The sequence below is a fragment of the Xiphias gladius genome, chromosome 3 (assembly GCF_016859285.1).
Source record: "Xiphias gladius isolate SHS-SW01 ecotype Sanya breed wild chromosome 3, ASM1685928v1, whole genome shotgun sequence".
Taxonomy (NCBI): domain Eukaryota; kingdom Metazoa; phylum Chordata; class Actinopteri; order Istiophoriformes; family Xiphiidae; genus Xiphias; species Xiphias gladius.
In genome coordinates, this window is record NC_053402.1 from 13,993,052 (window position 1) to 14,011,681 (window position 18,630).

Genomic DNA, 18,630 nt, shown 5'->3' on the forward strand with positions numbered 1-18,630 from the left:
TCTGAAAGGTCAAAACCGAAAAAAACACTTCTTAATTAATGCGTTTAACTGAATTGTTTTATAACCTTTTAGATATTTTTCATATCTTTACAGTAAACACTTAAAGTGAAAGTAATATTTTTCCTCTTTATGGACTAAATATGGTGTCACCTACATCCATCAATAGACACTGCTTGCCTCTCTGACAGTTCAGGAATTTGACTCATCTAAAACCACATGACAATGTTTTATTGCCATGTTCAAATCATATGGCATGAAAATTAGTGTTGAGAAAGCCTTTCATGTTCACGTCTTGTGAATGTTCACATCACAGGATGGTTATATTTTGGCAGAGCAGGACATCTGAGGGTTAAAAAAATACACTGAATTGACAACATAGCAATATATTCATGAAATTTGGGTCTAATTACATTGAACGACAGACTTTGGCTGAAGTGAGGCACCAAGTACGATATGGCCAGATTCAGACCAACTTGAGCTCTGCATGAATAACCGCAGCCCTGTCATTCATTCAAAAGCTGCGGGTCTGGCAGCGCTGCAGGGGTGGCAACACAGACGGCTCTGGCAAAACAATGCAGGGACGTCGTGCAAAACATTGAAGCACCTTGCAATCGTTGGGACAAAAGATCAAATAGTTGCTGCCGTGATACTTTTTGTCTTATTAGTTGCCATGATGAGAGAAAAGGTAATGATACACAGGCAGTCACCCCCTGAACTGCCTGAGACATTTGAGGGTCGAGGAAGAGTTTGGAGGGCATGGCTTTATCAGCTATGACAGACACATCTAACATTCATCAAATTTAAAGCCTTATCCATTGAAAAAAGGGCCTGTAGTGTCTGATCCCTCCAGGCAGGTATTACCAGAAATCTGCCCTTTGGCTCAGCTCCATTTTTGCTAGATAGATGAATACTTCCAATGTCCCAAGGTGTCTGCGGAATGGATGTGCATTGATCTCAATGTGCTTGGTCTATGGACAATACAGCGCAAGGTGTGTGTGTGTGTGTGTGTGTGTGTGTGTGTGTGTGTGTGTGTGTGTGTGTGTGTGTGTGTATGTGTGTGTGTGTGTCTGTGTCTGTCTGTGTGTGTGTGTGTGGGTGTGCGTGTGTTCACATTTATGGTTTGTTACCGGGCAGGACTCGGGCAACACTAAGACAGAATTGATGTATGTTATTGCGTTTCACTGTAAAATTTTTACTGAACTGCCATCAGCCAGCAGCAGAACGAGTAGAGCTGAAATGTGTCACTGTGGCCCTGAGACCAAATTCACTGTAGCATCATGGGACAAAAAAACCTTGGATGGGGGAAACAGACCCGAAGGGAAGGAGAGCAGACTTTTCTGTCCTCTCTATCTCTCTCTCTTCCTCAGTCTCTTAGAAAGCTAAAGGGTTAAAGAGAAGTCCATTTACATTCATTATATTCATCCAGATAATGGCTAACAGTAAGTCATCAAGGACCATTAATAGTTAATAGAGGACTATCTACGAATAGCAGAAATTTCCTCTTCCTAATATTGGAAATGTGAATACTAGTTTAATGACACCTTGGAGCCACACTGACCCCGAGTCATATTTTTTGTCTTGTATTTTTGTGAAGCTACAATAACAGTCAAGTCTACCATTATTAAATATTTAACAAACAATAAGCAGAGCACCTACTCATCCTACAACAACCTGTGAGCTTGGATGTGTGATAACTTGGTCTTTCATAGTGAGCGCCGACTCGTACCGCTAGGATGAACTCAGCACACACATGAGGAAAGTCAGGGAGGGCTGTTTTATAAGAGCCCCATTTCGCATGCCATTGAGACTCCTCGGCATATTAAACGGGAAATGACAGCGCTGTTTTACATTGCTTGAGAGAAAGTCAGAAATATTGGCAGTGGACACATCGTTGGTGGCTCTGCGTGAGTGAATCACCCCTTGAGGTGAGATGTTTAGTGCCCAGACTCTGACTGCATCTCGGCTTTGTGGCAATGACTCCCGACAGAGCGAAGATGCAGCTGTTCAAAGCTCTTCACCGCTGGTGGCAGTGTACAACAGAGAGCGTCCATAAAGAAACCAATGTCACCCGGCATCTGATGCCTCACCAAGGATTCCTCTATTAGTCAGTTTATACTTTAGCGCTGTTACAAATGGTGGCTCATAAAAGTCAGTGGTAGATGGTGGTGATTTCCCTTCATCAGTCGCTCACTCATGCTGCAGCCAGTCACTTACAGTAGCTCTATTTTTTTGCATGGAGGAAACAATCAACATCTATTTGATGCTGGTCGCTGCTTTGTGAATACTTTATTGAACATGAGAGACCTGTCAAGCACGCATCTGGTGTTTGCTTTTCCACCTTGCTAGCCTACCACTTTGTTATCCCTCAAAGCTAGCTAAACTGTCACCTCTGTGCTCTCCGGGCGTGTTGACATTTTCAAACCTCAAAGAGTCCCATGCGGGCAAAGCTGGTCGCCACGGAGACAAAGCCCAAATATGTTCCCCCAGGATTTAGGGTGGGAGCAGCTGCTGGTAGCTGAAGACTCAGGAGGAAATACAGATGGGCTTCCCATTTTTGTCATACTGGTACACCAACATCTTGATGCAGTGGGAGTTGGCTGGTGAGATCCAGGGACTGCTTGTGATGGAGAAGCTGTGGCTGGCGTAGAACGGCGGTGGCTGCTTCCGGCAGTGGACCAGCGCTCGCAGCACGTTGGCCGCCATGCCCCGGAAACGCTTGCTGATGAAACAGTAGAGGAAAAAATTGACACCAGTATTGAGCAGCGCTAGCATGTTTGCCAGATCAGTGAGCATGTGGAGCAGTCGGCCGGCACCTTGTGAGGCTGGAGGAGGGGAGTAGAAGTGGTAGAGGATCATGAGGGTGCGCGGTGCCCACAAAACAGCGAAAATGGAGGTGATGGCGAGGAGAATGGCGGTGGTCTTGCCAGTAGAATAGCCACGGAGGCGGAAACAGCTGCGGCGTCTGCGTAGCTTGCGAACGATAACGGCGTTAAGGGAGAAGAAGACGGTGCAGGGGAGGAGGTAGACGGTAGCACAGTGGGCCCACACCAGGACATGCTGGGCCACGGTTCTCCTGTTGCTCTCTCCTCCTCCTCCTCCACCACTGCCCAGTCCTGGCAGGCTGTGCCACAGCTCAGGCCACCAGTAATAAGGAGCTGCAGAGAGCAAGCAACCAATATATACAGCGAATATCACCCTTCGTGTGCGGGCCGGGTAGGAGACTGTGTGGTAGCGAAGCGGGTGGCAAACAGCGATGTAGCGGTCAACGGTAAGAGGCACGGTGATCCAGATGGAGGTGTGAATGGAGGAGAACTCCAGGACCTGCACTGCATTGTTTAACGAAGGAGGCAGCGGCGTGGCCAAAATAAAATCCTCCAATATGAAGTCGACAAAAACAATCAGGAGTAGGACTAGGATATCGGCGGCTGCCAGAGCCAGGAGATAGTTGTAGGAGGACTTCTGACGACGCAGCACCAGCTGGGACAGGATGACCACTGTCAGGATGTTAGCTAGGAGGAGGGGGGACGGTGAAGAAGGAAGTGTGAAGATGATTGAAAGTAGATAGAGGAAATAGGGAAATGATGGGATAAGAAAAAGTATTATGAGATTGGAAAAGGAATGGGCACAGATTAGGGCAGGGAAGGAAACAGAGAAATTGAGTGTTAGTGGGCAGGTAATTGAAAAGGGTCATCCCGGCAGCAACAGACAAGACAGCAATAGAGATACAGCTGTAAGCAATAGCGATGCAGTGGACAAGACACGTACTGTATGTGCTAACACAAGCACAATGCAAGAAACAAACACAGAAATGGGGTGGAAAAAAAGGTTTTAAAATGTGTGGAATTTTATGCACTATCAACAGCACAACCGGTCTAGGAGCACACTGGGTGATCTCTTTGCCCCCAAAACCTTCACTTTCAGCCCAGTATATGCAAAAAATGTTCAAATCCGTTACCATCCGTAGTCATTATTTTCCATTTCCAACCATCTCTCCTACTCAGTAATCTGTCCTCTGTTTATTGCTCCCTTCCCTTTTCCCCTTCATCTACACCTGCTGTGTAATTCCAGCAGCACCTGCCTCTGCCTTTGGCCAACTTGTTATCTTTCATAAAGAGTAAATCCACAACAAAAACAGGACGGCAACCCACAGCATCACAGCCTTGGCAATCTGCTGAGTTCACTACTGCCTGCCTCCCTGCTGCCAGCAATTTAGTTCCTAAAACAAAGCACAAGGACACCCCATCCCTCCCTGTCTCCCTCTCTTTCCAATTTTTACTCCATATCCCCAACATGTGCCGTCATACCTTCTCTTCCATGCTGCCAAATTAAATGTTTCCCTCGCCATCTGAGGTTTATATATTCCATCTCACTTTCTTGCACAGAACAAGTAAATAACCCTGAAGGGGACTGGTATTCTTTTGTTTTTCGCTGAAAACAACATAGACACAATGGCCTGGATGGGACTTATTACACTGCAGCTTTTACCCAAGCATGACCTCTGTATATCTGCATTAGTCAGGAGGAGCACAGCTTTGTGATGTGCATATTATTCCCAGGTTAGTCCCGTCATCTCAGACATTTGAGTTTACACGTTGTGAGCATGTTCAAACCTTTTCCAAACCTAGACGAGAGAGCAAGCAAGATACTGGCTTTTGCTTACACTGTAGTGTTACTGGGATGTTAAAGCTTGAGACAAAGAAAATAATCAGTTAAATCCAATTAAACTCTCACTGTCAAGAAAAACAATACTAAATGTTCTAAATGTTGATGGAGGTGGTCAGTGTAGCTCATACTGTCTCTATCCAGTGAAAACATTTACCTCCAAGCAGGGAGGAGAATTTTATGACTTATCAAATTGTAATACCTCTTTGTCTCATAAAACTTATTGCAACATTGTTTTTGCGATAAAACAGTGTCAACCATGGCCCGTTTACAAGCTTTTTAAGAGCTTTAACCAACTCGTCACAGTCTTCATCATCTAAGTTTGGAACATTGGTCCCTTAATAATAGGTTGGCGTAACCCCTGTCTCAGTTCAAAGATGGTCTTTGGTCCCACATGTGAATGGCCTCCTTGATCTTTACAATCAACGATCTGCCATCTACAACCACTTGTTATCTTGTGATCGACATTCCACACCATAGTCCCACGATGGCCCTAGAGCCAATTCCGTTTACGGGTAAACACCATAAACATGGGTTTAGATCAACATTAGGTCGCCCCCAGCCGCCCCATTTATGTGAATAAAGCCACGTCGTTGGCACAGTGGCAGTGCCAATGCTTAAGGCTTTGGCGAGAAGAATTGGAAAATAATCTCTGTCTGGGTAGTAATATATGGGCATCTTAATGGAGCTGTTCCTCAAACTGAGCTCCTTGGATTTGCCACAGTACTTGAAGCAACATGGCCCCACCACCGCAGCCCCTGGCATTTTTAGGGGTGTTATTTTAGGACTAACATGCAGTTGAAAGCACAGGTAAAACTCAGAAGTGGACCTTAACTTGTGATGATTTTGTCACACATACTGATCCCAAGGTTAAGACTGATTTTCACTGCTCAAAATAGTTTTTCTCAATTACTGCATGGATTTCACTTAACAGCAACAATATGCAGATTCTTTCTGCAGCTGGATTTTCTTTCATTTTTGTAAGTGCGTGATCTGACGCAAAGTAATCTTCATCCTCTTCAAAGTAATCTTCATTCATTCAGTCATTAAGAACACTCATTCCATGTGCCATGTAGTTTAAAATTCAGAGCCATTATTTTAGAAAATCAGTACTTTTTCCAATTTATCTAAAGATTAATTTTTCATGCTACTGGTTCAGTTATCTTAACTAACAAAATCAAATATTGAATACACACAACAATGTCTCTCTCCTTTACTGTTGTTAACCAGCCATTATTTAGTGGAATTTGCTGGTGCAGCATGAAGCCATGTCCGGTCTGTTCCCCCAGACCAAGATGCCTCTGACACTGATTTGCTTTGCAGCATCACTGAAACATCAATGCACTTAGCAGCTGTCATTGTCCATATAGCATGTGTGTGCGAGTGTCTGTGTGTGCGCGTTTGCTCTGTGGTCCTGTCCCTCTCTGCAGTAATAGATCTGGGATTGGATTAAATATGGCAGCTTGGAGTCTGGTACATCACACTTCACAGCCTCAGCCACTATCAGCTGATTACAAATTACAAAGCCGGCTCCAGATAATGACTAAAGATGTCCTTGCCAGACTGGAAGATGTGCAGCAGAAGACACACACACACACACACACACACACACACACACACACACACACACACACACACACACACACACACATTAACATGTCTGCACAAGCACAAGCACACACACACACACAAACACATAGATCATTAGGGATACACCTATTCATTAACATACGATCTATCAATAACCATAAATGAGATGTCAGAGCAGTTTACAAGACCTGACAAGCCAATATAGGTGGACATGTAGGGCTGCTGGATTGCACCACATTCCCCCACCATCACAGTTACACTCACTTGTACACCACACTAACCTCTGCACAGACAAGTTAAATTGCTTTCATGTTGCATCTTGGTTTACTGTGTTATTGATTTGTTGTTTTCAGCTTCAGTTTCTTTTTATTTCCTGTTTGTCAGTTTGGGTCATGATCATGGCAAATTAATCCAGAATTAACTTGGATTTAAGGATATGGATTGTCACAATAATAATTACGGGGATTTATAATAGCCCCCACTGTAATAATTGCAGATTGTTTTTTGACCTTTTTTGTTTTTGAAAAATATCTTCCTTTCTGCTAAGCCCTGTGCACAGAACCTTTTTCTAAATTTAGATTTGGCAGCCATAATCTGCTCATTTCAAAGAGGAGATAATCACAGTTCTAAGACCGTGTAATTTATTTTTGATAGGTGATCAAGGTGACAATAAAAGAAACAGTAGTTAAACGATATAAGTAAGATTAGCCCAAGCACTGTATTCAATCATTAAAATAGTAGAGTTAAAGGGTATTTCCACCAATTTTACACGTCAAAGTCTTTTTTGGGGAGTACTACTGCATATGTGAAGAAAGTTGTATAAAGTTGTGGCTCCAGAGAGCGCTGCACAAAGTCTGATAAATATCCTCAAGTGGCAGCATTGGCTGGGGCTGAAGACTACAAAAATCTGGGGGTGTGGAATTAGACAGAGGTGAGCTTACCAGACCTCGAGGCTAGAGGTTAAAGTAGCAACTCCTAGCATAAAACGCCTGAATCTCAAAAACTGTCTGTGGTCAAGTTGCATTGTGGGTAATGCAATGCAATACAGGAATGCAATGCTAAATGTAGAACTCTTTAAAAAACATTTGTCTGGTACTAAAAAAAAAAATGCTACTTTTACGTTATGAATATATATCTATATTAATTTTTTGCTTGTTTACTAATGTTTTTTAATTTTATTTTATCTTCCTTCTTTAACTTATCATTTATTTCTTTATTGTTTTGTATTTGTATTTGAGTTTAATCTGAATTACTTGGCAACAAATGTCGCTGCCTGCCAGAGATAAATTGATTAGATGATTGACAATATCAATCAACTGTTTTGATAATCAACTAATAGTTTTAGTCATTTTTCAAGCAATCTCGGAAGATAAAATGCCAAACATTTGCTTGTTCCAACTTCTTGAATGTACTGATATACTGCTAGTATCTTTGGGTTCTGAATTGTTGGTCAGACAAAACAAGCTATTTGAAGACATTATCTTGGAAACTCTAATGGGTATATTTTGCAATTTTCTGTCCCAATTTAAATTTTCAGAATTAATCAAGAAAATAATAGGCACATTAATTAAAAAACCTTTATTGTTAGTTCTGTTTCTTTCCACATTGTGGAATAAAGAAAAGAAGCCTGGTTGGTCCATTTAAATGGACTACCAGGCATACGTAGTGGTTGCGCATCTGCTGAACTACTTAATCATATTATTAATTGTTTGTTTGTTTATTTTGTTTTTATTGTTTTAGCCTGTTGCTCATTTTGTCTTTTGTCATACTGACTCTCAGTACGTGTAAATTCCCATACAGCTGCCTCTCACAGCTGACACTGTGTGGACTGTATGTGCACCTGTAGCCTCATACCTGGTTTATCCGAGAGAAGGGATCTCATCAGTGCCTGTTTGTATGAGGAAAAGTTTCCTGCTAAGCTCTGACCTGCTCAAATATTTCCTAATGGTGAAAACCTTTAAACCATTGCCTCGGCTTGTCTGTTGTACCTCTGCCCGTCGATTCTCTCACTTTCTTTCTTTGTCCACATACTGCTAAACAGAGAGGAGTGACATGAAATGGAAACACTGAGGTGTTTACTGTCACTGGCTGGATATTATTCTGTTTGGGCTCCCCAGTGAGATGGGGCCTTCTACAGACAAACAAAAGGGATCCGCGGCGAGCTTGACATTTCCATTTAGCTGTAGCCAGCTTGCACTGGGTTTCCCATTCATTTCAACTGACTTCTGCTCTTTACATTGTCTCTGGGGCTGGTGTGTGTGTGTGTGTGTGTGTGTGTGTTTTGAGGGGGTGGGGTGGGGTGGATGGATCCGATTGGCATTCTGCTGGTATGAGGTGGCATATGCAGTGCTCGTCTCAGCGGGTGACAGGGCCAGACAAGTTGGAGACATACATGCACAGAAAAGACACATGAAGAAGACGCACATGCAGAGACATACGGGCGCGCGTACAGAGACATCTGCATTGCACGCCTGGACTCACGGACATTCAGGTGGAGACACATTTCCCCATCTTTTCCTTTTTCTCCAGCTGAGAAGGGATTAGAATGACCTGATAATGAGCCGTTGTGTGTTAGTTTATCGGTCTGTCCACATTTGCTTGTGTTTGTGAGCGTGTTAGCATGGGTCACCCCTTCTGTCTATTTGTGTGGGAGTGCTTTTGTGTCTCCACTCCCCCCGCTGCTCCTCTAATATGATGAGGGACTGGGCCATTGACGTTGTTTAGCGGGAAAAGTGAAGGCACAGCGTTGCTTCCTGAGGTGTGTAACGAGGCTGACTCATCCCACCACTAAAGGGACATATTCAGATGGGCTGTCGACAAACGAAACTGCCCAGCTTAACCACTCAAAACCGTTGGCAAAACATGAGATGCTGCCACCACCCCACACACTAGTCATTAGGCATCCTCGTGGGCCTCATATAGCACAGACAGAACATTGTGCAAAGGAAATTATACCAAAAAAAAGGAAAATGGAAGAGAGCATTGCAATTAAGAATTCATTTATTTATTTATTTATTTTTGTGTCATTTGGAGGAAATTGAGGTTTGGCTTTGACGGCTTATCCGGAGGCTAATAAGACTTGAGGAGAAGAGAAGAGAGGGATGAGGAAATAGACAGAGGGTGAAGGAAAGTGTGGTCTGAGGAAGGTCAAAGGGAGTTACAAAAAAAGAGAGACTGAGCAGGTGATTGAGAGCGAAAGTATGAGAGGATTAGACGGAAAGACAGAATGAGACAGAGAGGGAGGTATAGAGGAGAGCAGCAAGGTGTTGGGAGTAAAGGAAGAGAGGTGAGGGATGGGGGGGGTGAATATCAAAGCTTGCTTCAAAGGTCACAGGCACTTGGTTCCTGATGACAACCATTTCCCTTTTGTCTTCTATAAGTGTCAGACCGGACATAAAGCAGGGCCATTCCTTAATTCCCCCGAACAAAAACCAGCAGTACATCCACACCACAAAAAAACCCCAAAAACATACATTAAAGATAAAAATATAATTCTGTTTAAATTAAAGAGTAAAACCCCGTTGTTGTCATCAAGGAAAATGCTTGATGTGATGGGATGCAAATGTGATACTATCAATAAAACACATTCTATTGTGAGCATAAGCTTAATTTGAGATCTGAGAATTAATGGGGAAGGGAAGGCGAAGCTCATAAGAAAGAGAAAGATACAATAAAGAAAATAGAGCAAAAAAAACAATGAGCCAAAGAGAGAAAGAGATATGTATTGAAAAAGGTTATTTAAGTTTAATGGACATATTAAGAGAAAGAGGCTGTGGTTGCAGCTAATGATATTGATGCTACTGCAGCACTCTGCTGCCTGCTCACCTTTACAGCCATTCATTTTACAGACAGGCCACAGTGAGTCAAAGTTTGGTGGAGATGACTGTCCTTACATCAAGGCCAACCCTGCTGCCTGAGATGAGGCATTGTGGACTGCATGACAAAACCTGCTTATCGTGTTTAAAGGGTTCATAAACAATGCAAACAATTCTAATGTGCTCTTGGATCCACTCCAAATGGTTTTTTATGAGGTCTCAGCTTTGAGAAGACACGAAGGGTTAAATTTAGAGAGACAAGCGAGAGAAATAGGAGAATTAAATGCAGACAAGAGAAGGGAAGAAGAGTAAATTGACGGAAGATGGGGAGGAAAATGAAACATTAAAACCATCTTTGGATCACAGCACTGCAATTATCCTCAGACTGATATATTACTGTTGTCCAAAGAACGCCAACAACATACAGAGATTTGGGTTCTCAGCAGCACTGACAGGATTTTGTTGTCAGCTCTGTCACTGCATCAACAACATCTCTGATTTATTGCATCAAAAAACACCTCCCTCCCTTCTTGCTTCCTCTGTCCTCCCGCGCCCTCTCTGGCTCGTCTCCCCCATGACAAGCTGACATGTTCACCACGTCTCCCCCGCCCTTCCTCTCCTTTCCCGAACTGCAGACTGGAAACAAACCAGAGCTCAAGATCTCAACCTCCCTCCATTTGGTTTACTGAATATTCTCTGTCTTTTCTCCACTCTGTCCTGTACAAAACTTCATATCCTTCCCTCTTGATCCAGTTTACACCCCCTAAACTTAAAGTCCACTTTTACAGTGCTAGTATCTATTAACAAGCCTACATCCCACCACAGATGCCCTGTCGCTGGTGCAGATTGACAGATCAATAGTCCAAACTGAAAATCGATGGGGCCCATCTCTTCATTAAGTAGGGCTGACACCTGGCCTACACTGGGACATGGAACAGTGGGTTGTTAGCGCTGAACATCCCTGACCTTTTCCCCTTGGGTGGATGGATAAGTGGGAGTGGGAGGGGATGTTTTCCAATTTGCACGTACTCCAGTCACACCGCAGATATGCCTAAAGGAAGATGGAAGGAACACACCAACACCCTGTGCAATACGAGAACACACACGTTTGTGTGCACAGGCGGAGGAGGGATCCCCTGAGAGCCTTACCTGGACCCAAATGAAAACAGAGACCTGACCATGTGCACATTTCTGCTCACACAATGTACACACGCTCTCCCCACCATACAACCGCCTGTTGTCAAGTATTTAGTGCTCCAAACTTGTGTCACATGACGACACCTGAGCCAGTTTCATTCAGCTGAAAGCTCTGAAAGAGCTAATGAAAAGAGTGACGATTATGTTGACGCACTTACTGTTTCCAACCAATCCACCAAGTTAAACGACTAAATACGTTGTTTGTACCTGCCCCCCAGAACGACACACAAAGATGTTTCTTGATCTGACGTCCCTATCAACATCATTTGTCTTTGCCTTCCAAAACCATTGCAAATCACTATTTCAGAAATAAAACTTTGGACACAACTATGGTTAAAGTTGAGTTAGATTTAGCCAATTTGGTTAAGGTTAAGGAAACACTGGAGCTTGGGTTAAAATTACTTTTCATCACGGTTACAATAATAAACACCTTGGTAAAGTAAGGGAAAAATTGCAGTCATAGTTAAAAAAAAAACAGCATTGATATTGGTAGGAAATTGAGTGGAAATGCTTGAAATAAATAAAATAACAAAAGTCCTAACATTGCAAAAAAAAAATTTTAACGTTTGGCCCGGGTGGAAAAGTTGGTGAACAAAATCTCCATCATCTTGTTGCACCCTCTTCTACTGCAGAGGTTTAATGGCACCCGACTGGAGAATTAAGGCCACCAGCTGTTTATCTTGATGAACCAACTCCTCATATTTGCATAGCATTAGTGTTTGCAATCGACATTCATTTGCATTGTCTTTTGGCAATTTTCTGGAAATTCGTTTAAACTTGTGCTACATTTGGATGTGGAAGGCTGACTAATGTCAACCTGCTTCCTGATTTTGCTAAAAATCTTTGTCCCTTGAATGTAAACAAATATCGCATTTGCTGATATGACTGATTTGCTTGTTTTTCTTGTTATGACAGTCTCACCGTTTCCAAGGTCAAAAACGAACTTCCTCGGTTGACTGTGCCCGCAGTCTTTGAGATGAAGTGGTAGAAAGTAATCAGACAAGGACATTTACTTAACTGCTGTACATAAGTACAATTTTATGCTAGTTTATACTTATATACCTCTAAATTTCAGATTTAGTATTAAAAACATTTTGTAAAAACATGTAAATATGGTAATTCCTACTCCATTACTTTTATTTTCAGGCTAGAGTTATTGGTTAATTTGCAGATTACGACTTTTCGTACAAAACACATGATTATCTTATAAAATTAAAAAAAAAAAAAAAAAATCTGAATAGCTTTTCCACCACTATTCAGCTGTGACGTTGAATAGGCTGGCTCCCTCAGCTCCAAATTAATGCTTAAACACTAATGTCTAGTTATTTGACAGTAATTGGCAAAGCATTACAAAGCAACACAAAACATTTGCGATTATACAGTAATGAGGTTTTTGAGTAACATTAGGAGACAGGGCGTGTTTCATAGAAATATAGACTCATTGTGTAGAGAAATGTTTGACTCAAACAATAATGCATGAAAGCAGATGTTTTGGTCCAGATATTTCGAGCAGCTTCACTTGAACATCCAGTTATGTCACAGAGAATCGCTCGTCAGCCGATATCTGAACAGTTTGCACCTTAGCAGCAAGTGCTTTAAGACATGCTGTACTGTGCAAAGAGTGGGCTTCCCTTGTGTTATCCCAGCATGTCAAAGACTGAGGCAAACAGGCGACTCCTTCGTGGTGCTGTTTGCTATGCCAGCACACGCCTGTTCTGTCTCGAGCAGCGTGGTGTTGTGAGTAGAGAGAGGGAAAGAGAGAGAGCGAGTTAGCGATTAATTAAAAATGTGGCAATTCGTCTCAGCTCTGTCGTCTGTAGCTCCCCCACTCAGGGCTCAGAGGTGCTACTTCACTGGCTCTGCTGTTATTAATCTGGCTCTCTCTTAACTCCACTCTTCTTCCTCTTCTTCTTCTTCTGGGTGCATTTGTCTACCTTCTCCTCCAGTCTCTCCCTGTTCATCCTCTTTTTCTGCGGAGCTTTCGGTCCCATCATTTCCCGGGGTCACACAGTAATCTTTTCCCATCACTTGACTTGCGTAATCCCTTTTCTCATCACCTTCCTCCATCTCACTTTTCACCCTGAAAATCCTTGCCGCTGATGTGACCCCTCTCCGTCTGCAGCCTAAAGGTCAAAGTCTGCGAGAAACGTACACATGTGAAGCCCTGTTGCTGTTCACTAGTGAAACACGGGCTGGTAAGCAAGGTAACAGCCAGTGTTAAATACGTTTGGGTCCGCAGGTCATGCTGTTACGACTCACACATGCCGCACTCATGAAACATTCATGATTCAGCTTGAGTGGAAGGAGCTGTGTCATAATGATTGAATAAGTCGAACTCATTGCTGCAAACTACCAGCCCATTGCGCTCAACTCTGCCATTAATTCAGACAACTATTGTAAGACTGCATTAGACTCTCAGGTTATTGTTACCCAGTGATTAAACAAACATCCCCGATCACATTTGTAAAGACGACTCAGCAGAAGAATCAAATAAAACTAAGGAGAAACTTTAAATGGCAGCAGAGAGAATTGCCCGTGTAAAACTTGACTTGCCATCCAGGAGAAATAATTGGGCGAGATTTGATCAGAGGGGAGAAGGGACGGAAGATTTGATCAGAAGAGATTTTTACTTTTACAAGACAGCAAATCTGTGGAGCAACTGCAGTCTTGGCATACAAAACCTTTTCACTTTGCACTGCAGTTTTGTTTGAACCAGAACAGCTTAGGCTGTTGATAACATCTCACTCCCAGTCTCTATCAAAGAAAAGGGGTTCAGAGCTTGAAGAAGATATGATTGTCTTATGTAACAGGATAAATAAGACAATAAAAGTCACATCAAAAGCAATATCCTGTAGTTTCATTTCTGGTTCAACTTAAAGTCGCTCAGTAAATCACACCTCAAACGAGCAGTCAAATAGTAAAACCCTTGAAATATCCTTAAAGCTGTTAGACCACAGAATGAGTCCAGCATTTTGGTGATGGGCTGAAGCAGACTGTCCAGAGGGCTTTGAAGATCTGAACCCCGATCTCTGATTAGGCACCAGCACTTTTCCTCTTTCATCTGACTCCCCGGGATTTCTGTCTGTCTGTCCGTGTCTGTCTTTTTTTTTTTTTTTTTAAATGCACACACTCACACAGACAGGTAGAGTACGTACATACGCCACCCTGTGTGAGACTAGGTCAGCGCTAATAGATCACGCAGTGGGACGGAGGCAGTAAATGGGTCTGACAGTGACTGTGAAGGGACTAACCAGTCAATGGTGAAGACACAACGAGAAAGCGTCATTATTACAGGTCATCAAGAGGAGCCATGTAACACACACTCGTCCCCGAGGTCAAACCTGAGTCATTACTCACATATTCTGTCATGCACACAGACATCTATAACTATATCTATCTATAACTCTAGATTAACAAAAAAAGATGCACTTTTTTATTTTGTGTATTTTTTGACAAACAACCATGGGTCAACAATCAGATTTAATGATGCTCTGCACATACTGTTGCTGTGTTTTTCTATTTTATTTAATGGTGCTTGAATATTTCCAACTAAAGACACAAATAAATGTACAAATTCCGAACAGACAGACGGACAAAGGCACAAACAAATACATACAAAGAACGTATGCATGCACAAGTGATTGCCACAAGGTCAGAATGACAAATCAACAGTGTGTGTGCAAAGTGTGGCACTCACGGGCAGCTGTGCAAGACACGCACTCACTCAAACCTGAAGACAAATGCACAACAAATCAAGATGCAAAGCGTAACTCCTGCATCCCAGCGATGCAGGCTCTAATCAAAAATATGGGCAAATGAACAGCGCACGAGACATGCTTGTGATTATATACACATACACGCAAAGCACGTCTTTTACCTGGCAGGCCGAGACAGAGCAGGACGCTGTAGTAGATGACAGGCAGTGGTCCAAGAGGGCATCCCTGGGCAACCGCAGAGGGGCTTTGCCCCGGGCTCCAGGTGCTCCCATTTTGGGAAAAAACAGGGAAGATGTGGCTGTGCTCCATGGCCTCGTCCTCGTCCTCTTCCTCAGCTGAGCTCAGTGTCAAGAAGCCCGGCCACACGAGCAAACCGCCTGGTAGCCGGTTTGGGAGAGAGGGTGCTCTGTCCTTGGGTACCAATCAGCATGAGTGTGTGTACGCGTGTGTTTGCGCGAGACAGCGAGGTTGAGTGTGTGACAAAGGAAGGAGGAATGGGAAGAGATGGAGGAGAGAGTGTGGAGGGAGATGGAGACAACAGACGGGGTGATGCGAGAGATGATATGTGTTAGTAGGTGACGGAAAGGAAGCAGGCGAGAGGAGCGGAGAGGGAGGCGCGAAGAGGTGAGTGTGAAGGTAGAAGTGGAGAGGGGAGGATGCTGCCTGAGTGTGTTAGCGAGGGGGAATGAGAGCGAGTCGAGAGCACAGCGGGGGAAGGAGGAAAGAGGAGGAGAGAGGGAGGGAAAGAAGGAAGGTAGATGGAGAACAAGGGCACTGTAGAGAGCAGAAAGTGAGGGAGAGAGACAGAGGCTGAGAGTGGAGGCGGCAGGAGGGAGGCTGAGGGAAGGTGGAGGGATACTCAAAGAGAGAAAGAGGGGTAACGTGTTCCAGTCGGACGATATTGAACGCAAAGAGATAATAAAACAGATAATGAAACAGATGAGAAAAGATAAAAGAAGGGTTAAGCTGACTGTGAAAAAGGACGGTGTGTTTGCCCTTGTAATGTTGTTTTCATCTGCCAGTGTGTCTCTTTATTGCCCAGTGTCTGTAGTCACCAACTTGACCATCGCTTTTGACCATTTATCCACAAACGAGTGCACAAGCATGTGAATGCAAACGTGTGTCCACAAGCCCATTTGCTTATCATGAACCTAACATACAGTATAAATCCATGTGATTGGACACGTGTGTAGGTGTGTGTGTGTGTGTGTGTGGGGGGGGGCTCAATCTCATTTGCCATGCAGTGTGAACTGAGTGTCTGAATCACCAGCTAAGATGTGCTATTGGCACAGGGCTGACACTGAAGAGCAATTATTCCTTCTGAAGACACACTGCAGTTTCTGGTTTATCACTGGCTTTGACGTTGACAGCAGGGCTGCAACTGACAGCTATTTTCTTTATAGATTCATCTGTCGGTTTCCACAATTCACCTTTTAGTTTTTTAGGCTACTGAATCTTATTTCTGATTCGCAGAAAAACACAGAAGATTGTAGACCTTTGTGAGCATAAGATCAATCAATATCAAAGTCCATAAAATCCTATTTTTATGATAACTATGTTTATTCCTCAAACATTTTCAGCTACAGTACATTGCTTTAAACACCCTAGTGAAGGGTAAGGGCAAAGTAACCCAAAACGTAATCGCACAATATTGGAAAGCAGTTGTGGGACCTGTTTTTTCATTTGCTCTTTTCAAATTTGCTCATTTGAAAGCAATGTCTCAAAATTGCTCTTTTAACAGTAAAATTGAAATGTCTAATGATATGAAAAGGAGAAAAAGACAACTCTGCACTTGGCAAACTGTAGTCAACAGATGTTTGATATTTCTCTCTATTTTTCTCGCTTCTATGCCAACACTTGTTTACAGAGATGCTAAATTAATTCCGTTGTACGTAAATACAATTTTGAGGTACTCATACTTTACATCAGTTATTTCCATTTTATCCCCCTTAATTCATCCACTCCTTTACATTTCAGAGGGAAATATTGCACTTTTTTCTTCACAACTTTTACTTAATGGCTAAAGTTACTTTGCAGATTAAGATTTTAAACACAAAATATATGATCATTACATAAAATATGATGCACTGTTACAAATTAAACCGGTGCATAAAGTAATTCAAATTAGCTTGTCGACCAGCTACACCATTAAAATGCTGCTCATACACTAATGCAACCGTAATAATAATTCAATAATGATATCATGATATTTCATAATAATAAAAACCCTCTCAGGAGCAATTTTTCTGCTTTACTTTATGTACATTTTGCCTGTGTACATTTACTCGAGTAAGACTTTGAATATAGAGGACTTTTCCTTGTACTGGAGTATTTTTACAATGTTGTATTGTTAGTTTTACTCAAGCAAAATATATAAATACTTCTTCCACCACTGATTTATGACTATAATCTTGGAACAAAGACCACATCTCATTCTCCCAACCTACTGAGGTGTTTTTTCTCCCCCAAAACTTATTTCTGTGTTCTTATGCATTGTTCTTCCTTCTCAGTATGGGGACTATTTATGGTAACTAAATCACAGAGATGAATCCATGACTTGGTTCACACCATGAGGAATATTGTGGTTTACACAATGTGTCGTCAGTATTGTGAATGGATAGTACTCATTATTCTCACTATTATTTATAGACTCCTTTGGGCTTTTAGCAGTTGTTATATGTGCAGAAAGCAGACATCAGAGGACGAGTACAGTGAAATATCATGTCCATTCACAGAGCTGTCAGCTGTGCCTCTGCTCCCTCTGCGCCTCTTCAGCACAATCAGGGCCTACGCCTCCGCTCCACAGGTCTGAGCCAACAGAACCACACTCTGCTCTGCTTTGCTCTGCGGTCTGAGCGAGCGTGTGCATATCGTCTGCACGGAGGCACATGGGGCCGCTACAGGGACCCCAGGGCACACGAGCTTAAAGAGTTATACACAAAGAAAGAGAGAAAGACAGAGGTTTTTGCGGAAGAAAAGAACCTATGAGTCACCGAGCCGGTGGAAAGCAAGCTATCACAAAAGAGGATCAGGAGCATCTGAAAACCTGCTTCAAGCTTCAGTCATTCATCTCTACCCATAACATGGAGGGCACTGGTTGAAAAGAGGAATTAATTACAAGACTGTCCAATAATGGCTGACCTGTTTCTGCAAAATGCCACTTGAATCCGATGTAGGAAAGTGAGGGGAGAGTGGAAAGGGGTGAGGGTAGGCGAGAAGAGTGAAAAGGAGCAATCGCATGCTCTTAATTCCTTTCTCCTACATGTGAACAAATGAGCTGCGGGGGACGCAGGGAGGGGAGCGCCACGATTAAGTGTTAAATAAAATATGGCCTGCTGACATGAATTGATCACCGAGAAATGTGGGACAGAGGAAAGTGATTCTTCAAGAGTAGCTAGTGTAGCTGTGAAAGACCCCCACAGGGGTTGTGCCTGCCTGCTCTCCAGTACTTAATACAACATCATCATTGGTCCTTGTCAACACAAACTTGATTACGCGCAATCTTCTGGCGCTTTGATATAAGCGTGATTGTGTGGTGTGTGGGTTGTTGTTTGCAGCTGGATTCAATATAGGACAACATATACTGTACATGCGTGAGAGTATTTTTGATGTGTAACTATAATGTGGTATTATTCTTCAGAACCAAACCA

At 42.9% G+C, this 18,630-nt stretch overlaps 1 protein-coding gene across 3 annotated transcripts; it reads right to left on the reverse strand.

The window, feature by feature from the left end:
- Positions 1–2,523: 2,523 nt before the first annotated feature.
- Positions 2,524–15,298, reverse strand: gpr139 (G protein-coupled receptor 139). Of its 3 annotated transcripts, none has more exons than XM_040123843.1 (3): positions 15,142–15,298; positions 13,199–13,201; positions 2,524–3,509 (listed from the first exon to the last, which is right to left on the reverse strand). In XM_040123843.1, the coding sequence occupies exons 1-3, from the start codon at positions 15,287–15,289 to the stop codon at positions 2,524–2,526; spliced, it is 1,137 nt and encodes a 378-aa protein (XP_039979777.1). In that variant the 5' UTR covers positions 15,290–15,298. The 3 variants fall into 3 exon arrangements, with proteins under 3 accessions (XP_039979777.1, XP_039979778.1, XP_039979776.1); XM_040123844.1 differs by lacking the exon at positions 13,199–13,201 and adding an exon at positions 11,954–11,956 and having other exon boundaries at positions 15,142–15,295; XM_040123842.1 differs by lacking the exon at positions 13,199–13,201 and having other exon boundaries at positions 15,142–15,289.
- Between the last annotated feature and the right edge of the window lie 3,332 nt (positions 15,299–18,630).